The sequence below is a fragment of the Delphinus delphis genome, chromosome 4 (genome assembly GCF_949987515.2).
Source record: "Delphinus delphis chromosome 4, mDelDel1.2, whole genome shotgun sequence".
In the NCBI taxonomy this organism is placed as follows: Eukaryota; Metazoa; Chordata; class Mammalia; order Artiodactyla; family Delphinidae; genus Delphinus; species Delphinus delphis.
The window spans coordinates 52,711,507-52,722,165 of NC_082686.1; the positions used below are offsets into that span (position 1 = coordinate 52,711,507).

At 40.0% G+C, this 10,659-nt stretch overlaps 1 protein-coding gene across 1 annotated transcript in view; it reads right to left on the reverse strand.

Annotated features, from left to right (window-relative positions):
• The window catches only part of CBLB (Cbl proto-oncogene B), a 214,431-nt gene extending 205,323 nt beyond the window's left edge, over positions 1–9,108 (reverse strand). The window contains exons 1-2 of the mRNA XM_060010593.1: positions 8,993–9,108; positions 7,479–7,662 (exon numbers count right to left, since the gene is read on the reverse strand). Coding sequence (XP_059866576.1) covers positions 7,479–7,646 — 168 coding nt within the window. The 5' untranslated portion in view covers positions 7,647–7,662; positions 8,993–9,108. The remainder of the gene's footprint in view (positions 1–7,478; positions 7,663–8,992) is intronic.
• Between the last annotated feature and the right edge of the window lie 1,551 nt (positions 9,109–10,659).

A 10,659-nucleotide genomic window follows, 5' to 3' on the forward strand; every position in this document is an offset into this window, starting at 1 on the left:
TTCTTTACAGTTTAGTTCAGCAAATCACACCACTAAGTATATAAAAGCATAAAAACTTATAGAGCATAAAATTTTAAAAAATAAAACAGAACTCTTTCTACATAGAATATTAATCGGGCAAAACAAGAAGCTTAGCATATAACTGGTTATGAGTCTAGAAATTAATCATAGCAGGATTTGGGGGAAACTACCAATTCTTTTATGGTTTTCAAAGAAGGTTTCTTTAGAAAGACACCTTTAACCTTTATAACCTTTTATAAACTTTATAACCTTTATAACCTCTTTATAACCTTTTTATTGTTATAAGAAGCACCATTAAATAACTGACTAGTTGTAATTAAGATGTCAATTGTGTATTCATTTGTTCACATATCTATCTTACTGGTCTATCTCCATCACCTAATGTAGGATCTTGCATATAGTAGATGTGCAATAAATATTTGATGGAGGAAAGGAGGAAAGGAACAAGTTAAGGAGGAACCTCTCAGAAGTAATATTACAAACAGGATGTCCATACCTATATTGAATAAACCTGTCTACATATGAATACAAAGCTTGGGAAAGAACTTGATCATTTCAAATATAGGGGGTAAAGATCCTTTTGATTTACTTCTCTTGGAAAGAGGAAGATTCAAGCAGCGTGCTTGAATCTTCATACTATAAACATAGGCATCAGAACCAAACAAACCTGGGATCTAGCCCTGCCAGTTATTAGCTTTACAACCATGGGCCAGCTTCTTCTTCTGGAAACCATGAAAACTTCTAAAGATGTTACAAATTCTCAGAAGAGGAAATGTAAAGTGCTCTGCACAATACCTGACACATACTGGGCACTGGCAACTTTTTAGGATTTCTTCGCCTTCCATATTATACCACAACACGGCAAAATCCCTGCAGGTTTTGCAAAGATGTGAGAATTAGACCACGGGCACTGGCCGCCTTGTTGGAGATCATTAAGAGTTCTTTTATTTAGTTCCTAAAGTCTGTTGTACTACCTGAAATCCTTAAAAAGTCTCCTGTTTTGTACAGAATAGGAGCAGATAAGGCTAATAAGCCCAGGTCTCTACTGATTTGGAATCAGTACATAGGTACTCAACTGATCTGGAATCATTTGAAAGGTAGAATACTTAAGAACTATTTCTTGTAATTCCTATTAGAAAACAGTGTGAGCTTAACAATTATTTAAATGTTAATATGTTAAAAAGCTAAAGATTTAGTCGGATATTTTCAAAATGCTTCTTTAATTACTAGGAGAAAATCAGCACTTACAAATACATTTAAAAATATCTTAAATATATGCCCAAGCAGAGTAGATAAAAACAGCATCGTGGCATCATCTAAGTCACAGCATGTTTTTAAGGTGATCTTAATATAAAGGCTCAGGACTGATTTCCATTTCAATTTTTTACTTATTTATGCACTTCATTGCTATAAAACTAGTTTAAATATATATTGTTTATTCTATAATATATAATCTTAAAACATGATTTAGACATTACAAATGTTACAAGTTAAATCACTTCTTGACAACCCAACATAAAATTTAAAAATTCCCCAAAACTTCTCTGTATATTTCCTTACTTCCCTCTTATCTAAGTGGAAGTTTCAGTTATCTACCAAGGATTACCCTTCTACTTGTTCTTAGCCTCTCCTTCTCACATTGTAATCCAGGATGCCACTTCATCAATTATTTCTTCTTCCCTTACATCTTAAATCACTCCCTACCTACATTCCTTCCCCTAAATCCGTGAACTTCTCCAATAGCACCTACACACAAAGTTATGCTCTGCTCAAACCCTCAAGCTATCTATCAGAACTTTCTTTCTTTACACTAGTAGTCCCAGTTCTAGAACAATTTTTAAATAATCCACATACTCGTTTTCATCTAGCTGTCACATAAGCAAAACTACACTGAAAGATCAACAATGGACTCGACTCAAGACATTCAATGACTTCTTGAACTTTCATTCGGCTTGGTTTTCTCCATTTGAACTTGGTTTTCTCAGACTTTGAAACTAGATCCTCATTAAAGCTATCTCTACTCAGGAAATCAGTATGCTCTCATTCTTTTCCTATCTGTCTCATCACTGTTCTTTGCAGGATTCCCTTTCCTTCACTGCCATCTAATTATAGATACACACCCGATACAGCCGAGAATTCCAATCTCTAACCTTTTCTCCACCTCTCACCTTCTATTCTGCCCTCCAACTCTCTTGTTGTTCTATAGCTTGAAATGCTGCTTCTATGGGCATATCTACCAAACATATGTCTCTAGTTTCAACTTCTCTCTTTAACTGCACATTCAATTTTCTGACTTCAAAATGGATTTCACTCTGGCAAGTCAAACTCGACATGGCCAAAACACAAACTTCTCATGCACCAGCCCCCAAGCTTCCTCTTTTTCTTCCTATGTACCTTATCTCATTAAGGGCATCACTGCCTTTATAGTCAACTAAGCTGAAAACCTCAAGAATCACTTTCACTTCAACTTCTTGTTCCTCCTCCATCTCTGAAGGGTCACCAGGACCTTAGATTTTACTCCAAAATGCCTCCCACGTTTGAACCAACACTTGCTTAATCTACTGTCAATTCTCTAGCTCAGCCCTTCATTATTTCTTGCCCAGTCTGTTTTAATTCCTCTTGATCATTATTCCTACTTTTAAGGGTTTCTTTTTGTCTCTTAATTCATCCTTTCTAGAGTCAAGACAGTAATTTATCACAGCATAGCCTTGACTTTCTCTCACTCTGCTCAAACATCTCAGTGTTTCTCGGCCTACCAAATAAAGTCCAAATTCCTTGAAAAAACAGTCAAAGCCTCTTCATCTTTCTCCAACCTTCTTTCACTCAGCAATCTCCCTTTACTCATCATTCCTTCTGTCTGATGTGTCCTCACTTCACTGGAATCCAAAGCATCCTCTAAAAAATAGCTGGATAATACCTGCACTATGCTGCATTCTACACCAACTTTTCACCCCAGCAAGCAACACTCACATCTACCAGACGCTGTGTTACAGCACTTTATTTACACCGTATTACAGCACTTAACTACACCCTACAGGATAACATGGTTATCTATGATTCTCTATCTTTCCATACTTAGGACATGATAAATGAATGATGAAGTAAATAGACAGCATAGAAAGCAACTCTGAAAGAAAGTAAGAAGTTGATTCAAAATCTGAATGGTTAAAATTCTATAGGATTTAAAAGATAATAACTGATTAAGGCTTCTGCTAAATGTGTGCTCCACATCACACAGATAAAAAGCCAGGGAACTCTTAGGAGGATTCCTTTAACTCTTTTACTTTATCCAAAAGCTTTACCTAGAAGTGACAAGAGGCAAACTTTGGGATCACTCCATTTATCTAAGCACAAATCAGAATCTAACTCAGTAGTAAACAAAATAAGCCAGACACGTAATGTGTTACCATATCAAAGTCTACTAGGGCCCATGATTCTGCTAATATAGAACAACCTAACTAAGGAAAAAGAAATACGTGAAGAATAATTCAAATAAATGATATTCCCTGTTCCAAGGGCCCAAGGACAGTGATATTCTCAAACCGAACAAACATAAACAATAGGCATCCTAAACCTAAATGTTATTCCACATGCAATATTTTTCAGAGGTGTGAGTAATTCAACTCAGAAGAGAATACTTACTCTTATTTTTTAATAGCTGCATATAATTTAAGCATTTTTGATTGACAAACTTTAAAATATATTATGGTTGAAGCGAAATTATAAAGATAGAGAATAAATTATATTCCAAGCTTGGCAAGTGTACTAAATGTACTGAGGGTTAAAAGCAGGAAAAGGCTGTTTGGTATCATCACTTTTTAAATGCTTTTAAAACTCTTTCGGTAATGTAATTTCAAATGAATGACAAGGACAGCAAGACAAAAACGTAGGCAGGTACTCAACTTGCTTTGCTCTTTAGCATCAATTAATTACTCTTTAGTTTCCTGAACATCTATGTACGCTCAGTACATTTAGTATCTATTAGATGGAAAACTGTTTCTTCCACTTTCCATCACCTGGCTAAGATGCTTGTGAAAACCATGCGCAGGAACCTCACATTAATAAATCATCATTCCTACCATACTGATTAGCAATCATTTCCTTACCCTCACCACAGCATTTCCAACAAGAGTACAGTAATGCTATTCCTGAAAGCAGTGGCCAGCAGAATCCAGACAGACAACGGTCTGAGCAGTGGCCAGAAAAACAAGACAGATGTTCTCGACTGCTCCCACTGTACTTTGTATAGGTCTGTATTACAGCCCCTTCCATACTACATGGCAATTATCCACTTACATGCCTGGCTCTGATGCTGGTCTCTGAGCTCCATGACAGGTCAAGGGCAGAGTTATATCTTGTATAGTTATATCTTGTATAGCATCCCCAGGTAATAAGCACTTCATAGAAACACAGTAGGTCCTCAAGAAATGTTTAAGTGTTTAAGAACCTCCATCTCTGTAAGAGCTTTGTAACAGACTCCACATTTCAGGTGTATCTGAACCTTGCTGTGTATTCATGAGTAACAGTTCTGTCACTATATCAAACAGGCATCTACTGACCTGAAGAGTTTGGGGTCAGCTATTGACTTACACTGACATGTAGAACTAAAACCAGAAAATATGTCTAAATGAGATGCTTTGGGATATGCTACTATTCTTTTTCTCAATAAATGCACTCTGCTAAGTCTGTGCCACTGATGTTTTCTTACAAAACACTTTACATCTTACAAGGAACACAGCTGAGCAATTACTCCCTCCCACTCTCAGTGACCTTGTATAGAAAGCCTGCCCTCTGAAAACATAACAATTAGTTGGAACTGGAATTTCAGTTGACTGTTTTAAATTCTAGAGGCCAGGGAATGGTGTAACTACACATTTCCCCTACAGTCTAAGACTGTTTCACTGCCCTGTGAGATGTTATTTTGCTTTATAAGTGGCTGAGACAACATACTGTACTTTTTTGTTTGTTTGTTTACAATTTTACACTTCTAAGATTTGACCTTGTTGCAGAGGCTTCATAAAGAAAAAATGCCAAATGCTTAACCTTGCCTTTTACGTAACTACCAGTTAGATTTGAAAGTTACTATTTTCCGTTATTCAGAAGCTAAACTCCCACTATTGCAGTTATTTTACAAAACAGGTAATGTGTCAAGGGATTCACTTTTCGACTAATAATAAAGTTCCTGATGTAATCACCAGGACAGTGTTGATATCATGAACCACTTCCTTCAACACTGACAAGGAAGGAAAGACAAACACATGTGGGTGATCCTTCTGCATTACACAATTAAATAAAATAGACTTTCCAAATAGTAATTATCAATGCTTTTTTATTACTGTGAGATAGAGTAGCGATAAACATACTGAACTCTTTTAAAATGATTTATATGGTTTCCCTCCACAAAGCCCACGAATGCATTCATAAATGAACACAACAATTTTCAGCCTTGACAAATAATGAAGACAAATAGGGAAAGCCACACAATGCACCTCTGGCCAACACCGATACCCGCATTCCACTAAGTAGAGACTTTAGGTAGTAGATTTCCTCGTGAGTCAAGTTTCTCAGTTGGAGAGGCTAAACACAAACCCACAAAAGGGTTAACAAAACAAACAATGGCAGAAGCTTAACTATCAAACAACCATCTATTTTACCATAACCCATGGTGAAATAATTAAAAGAGGAGAAAACTTAGGTTAACAATCGGTTACAGACCAAAATTACACACACATTTTTTAATGTTTCAAAAATAATGACTCTATATTACCTACAGTTTACCACTTCTTATATAAATCTTTTTCATTTGATGTTCTAACATTTACTCACAATTGTACAAATTCTGACAACTCAAAGGGGTGGGGAGAGAGGAGCAGCTCCCTGGTAGAATCTGACCCATTTCTGCCCACTCGTATAACAGATAAGTTAAAGAAAAACCTTGAATCTCCTCTTATGCCCAACTAATGGTTCAGGCATGAGAGTGACCTTAAATTGCTTACTCCTTAGAAAAGCAAAGACAGCTAGTATTGTGCCTGTCAAATATATACAATTTTTCCAACTGCATGCCCCTCATTCTTAAGTATCCAATGTTAAAGTCAAAACCTGACCTCAAGCAGCAAGTTGCAATGTTCTGACACTATGACATCATTCTGTCTGGAGCACTTTAATATCACAATTTGAATAAATTGGCAGAAGCTTAAATAGGTCACACTGAATCCTAAAACTAAGGATATTTATCTAACAAAAATATTCTGGCTCTGCCTTTAGCATCACCAGCCATATAATGCCAGGTCTATTGTTCATCTACCCATCTGTGCTTCTCATAAGGAGAAATGAAAATAAAGTAAATCTTATCCCCTTCCTGTATTGTTAATACCACTGACAGTGGCTTTTTGCGGCAAATATTTGAACACTGTTACGAACCAAAGTCAAGTTGACTGCTACCATATGACTTTGTGAAGGCTTTAGCACACACCTACAAAGAAATATTTTTTTTAAACCTCCATTTCTGCAGTTATAAAGACATCAAGAGCCCTGCATCAACTAACTTTATAATTAGTCCCAAATATGTATGAAATAAAACCATAAGGTGCTACAAACATTTACCAATATATAGGGTACAGTACTACTGCTTCAAGAGCAAAACTATTAATTTTGCACAGCAGCAAGCTACAACTTAATTACATTTATTTCATAATCCTACTTGGTAAAATAGGACACAGCTACAGTTTTCTCCATAGACCCTTGTGAAGTATTCAGGTTGCCTAGACTTCTCTGGGCACTGACAGCCAGCATTATTTCTTCTTGTAACATTGTAGTTCATCTGAAAGCAACATGCAGAAACCACAGAAGTTTCTGATACTCTCAGTCCCACCACCTCCATCATAAATTTTCCTTTCATAATAAACAATGTGCAATCAAAAAGGTTTCCTGTTTCAAAATGGAATAGATGAAAGAAACTGTAACTCTTTCATTAACAACAGCAAAAAAGTTCCTCAATGAAGATGAATTCTCAAAGATGAAAATGGAAACTCTCAAACACTGCTTCCTCACTTAAGGACTAATCTGGTTCTTTCCCCAGTTATCATTCTCAGCAGAGTGTATACACTCTTTTGTTATCTAACAGCAAGACAACCTTACATAAAATGTAACAAACACATCCAAACTATTCTATGCCATGCACCAACAAAGAGCAGCCAACAGTAAAAACTTTGCATGTCTGAGTCATGTAGAGGAACTTTGAACCTTGAAGAGTAGGACAAAAGGTAAAAAAACAAATCTTAGCTCTGAACCCAACTTTTCTAAACACCCAGAGCAGATACAAGAAAGATGGTCAATCCAAAGCAAAAGATTGTTGCTACAACAATAATTATTATTAAGTAACAGTACAAATAAAACTGGAGAAACCAGCCACATCCAGGGTCAACCCTGCTGTGTACAGACATGGTCACAAAACTTACCACTTTGTCCATGAGTTTCCAAGTTTTCTCCACAGTCCTGCGATCTGCTGCTGCTTGCTTAGGGGGTCCAACTGCATCTTGAATAGCATCAATAATACCCAAAATTCGTCCTTTTCGGGGGTTTCCTCCTCGACCACCAGGGTTTCTGCCATTCATAGAATTTGCCATCTGGAATCTTAGTTCTCTGAAAGGGAAATTTAAAAAAAAAAAAAAGTTAGTTGGTCATGAAAATATTTACCCAACAGAAAACAGGTTAACTTGTACACACTACATACTCCTCCATCAGTGAGAACAAAATCCAGGGCCCCAGATTCAACTTTTCAATAGCGTGTGAATTTACACTCTCAATCTTTACACACAGCAAACAGGTTAAGTAGCAATGACCTTAGATTTGTTTTTGGAACACTAAGAGTTAAAGATGCAAGTAATGAAGGCTTGATTAATACCAAACTCATAACAATAAAAACTTATATAGATTTCCTCCAACTAGATAAGAACACACTGTTCTGTTTTTCCCCTCCCTGCCTTAATCCCAATTCAAAAGACTAGAACTGAAGCCCCCAGAAAATATTTTGGGAGCCTCCCTCAAAAACCGCACTTTCACTCTGTTAGAATTCGTCAAGTTATATAAACGTAAAGATACTTCTACAGGAGCTTAAGGGGCACGTCTGCTGTCAACAAAGGCTTAGGACTTGGATTTTACCCGCTAAAACCACCAACTACGGACTCATGAACATGGACACACGAACACACAGTTCTTCAGCCAACGCGGTTGAGGAGTTGCGCCCAAGTTAAGAGCCATATAAACCAACATACAAATAACCCATTTTAAAAGAGAGTGAGAAACTGACAAGAGCGGGCACAGAAAAGAGGAGAGAGTTCACTTCTTTCGCTCCTCGCCTCTGGTCTCATCCAAGTGGGGTGGGGGTAAGGGGTCCAAAGCTTTGTTTCGGGACATCTGTGCCTCCTCCCGGCTCAGGCCCCTCCCCTGCCACTCTCGGATCACAGCTGGGGGAGGAAGGTGGACAGAGAAAGGACAAAGTATCGCCTCGTGCCTACAGCGCCCACAGCCCGGTCCGTCTCGGGCGCTCTGCGCTCGGCTCCCCGGGTTGCCTGCAATCCCAGCCGCCCGTCTCCCTTTACTCCCTCTTCCTCCCTCCCTGGCCCTGCCCAGGTCCGGTCTTTAAATACCCCTCTTCAAACTGTGACGGCGGCGGCGACAGCAGCTGGAAGCCGGGGCTGTCCCCTCTTCCTCTGTGGCCCGCGCCTGGCTGCCCCTGGGCCCCCAAGGCGGAAAGCAGCGTCGAGCCTCCCCCGCGCCCCCTTCGCTCCAGGCCTCTCGGCGCAGTAGCTGGCCCAGAGACACGCGTGTGCGCGGGTCTGACTCTACGCGCACGAGCCCAGGGTGCGTGGGCAGCCCGGGCAGGGAGTGTGTAATTGCCGTGAAAACCCCGCTCCAGAGGAAGGAGTGACCCAGAGCACCGGCCATCGAGACAGGGAAACGCAACAATTACCGTCAAGACCAGTCCACGCCCGCTTTCCCCTCCCGCCCGACTCTCGGGGAGGCCGCGGGACGCTGCAGCAGCACTAGCCGGAGGGAAGAGACCACTCGCTGGCCACCCCACCCCTGTAGGATACACACACAGAGAGCCAGGGGCGGGGCGGGGCCGGGGGCGGGGCCGCGCGCGACGGGACCAATCCCGAGCACCCGTGCCCTGCCCGACAGCGGGCGGTGCCAATGGGCGAGAGGCGCCCGTCCTCCTCGCACTACCACCCGGTCCACGTCTCCCACAGTACACAATGGCCCCAGAGGAAGGCCGGTTCGCCGCACGTCCCAAATGGAAAGGGATTCGGAGGGAAATGGCGGGACTGGACTCACCCGAGAACGAAAGTGGAAAAGGGAAAGGAAATGAAAGAAAGGATGCAAGGCACTAGGGAATTGACCAATAAGGAGTGGGCGGGTGGGCGTGAGCGTTGGGAACCGGAGCCAAAGCGGACTCCGGCTAAAAGGCGGGACTTCCTGCTTCGCTCACTTTCCTAGTCTTTTGTTTCATAGCAACAGAGTAGTGGTTGAGAGGGTGTTGCTTCTTTACTCTGGGCGGATCCGAGGCTGAAGAATTCATCTCCCTAGGGCTGCCAAACTCTTCTACCCAGGACAGCAGCCAAACAGGTCTAAGGCATGGCTTCTTGTTGACTGTCGAAAACAGAGCAGACACTCAGCCTCTAAGATGAAGTATAAGCCTTTCATAGAATAGACTAGACTAGGGTTGACACCTGATTGCCAATCAAAACTTCCTAAATTTCTGAGTGTGTTTCCCTTTTACTGTTAGTTTTAAAGAATTGCTGATCAAACATCAGGTTGATGAAAAAGTAAATAGTTGACACCGCTGGCCAAATTGTCTCTGCTAATCGTGCCAGGGCAGTGAAAGAACCAGACTATGTGGGTTGCTAATGTATACAATGTACCTTTTTATTTAGTGCAAGTTGTGTATAAATGACTGAAAAGGAAACAGCTTTTGTATTTTGTCAGTCACCTTTACTCTTGTGTCTGCCATTCTCTCCCAGCATTTGTAATCTCTCTGTGGCTCCATCCTTATGTCTTTAGAAACGTCCACATCTGGCTAATCTTAAAAGGAAAAAGCTGCTGTGCTGGGATCCTCCTTTCAGCAAGATCATATATTAAACAAATGCCTTCTATTTCTTTCTATTTAACTTCAGCCCCACCACAGGTGCTACTAACAATTGCTCTAGATTGTCATTCTTTGGAATTTTCTTTCCACCTCAGTTGGTAGTGTTGAATACACTTTACACCTTGGGCTTCTCAGGTGTTGTAATAGTTTGTATTCAAAAAATATTTTTTTTAATTCTTTCTCTAATCAGTTAACCCGATAAAATGTTTCTTAATGATTCTAACCACTTTCTACCTAAATAACCATTTTAGTACTGTGGTAATTACTGTCAAGGATCATGAGCTGTTATAAACATTCTTTACAGCCCTAAATTCAGGTGGTTAAGATTTTCATTTGATTAAAACAGGCAAAACGTGCTCTTTGCAACTAGTCAGGTGATAAAATGTGGTTCAGGAAGTAATTTTGTTTCTTTGCCATTTTTTCTATGCCAATAATTAAAGAGTAGGTCCTTGTTTTCACATTGCATTTATCTACATAAGTACTGGCCTCTC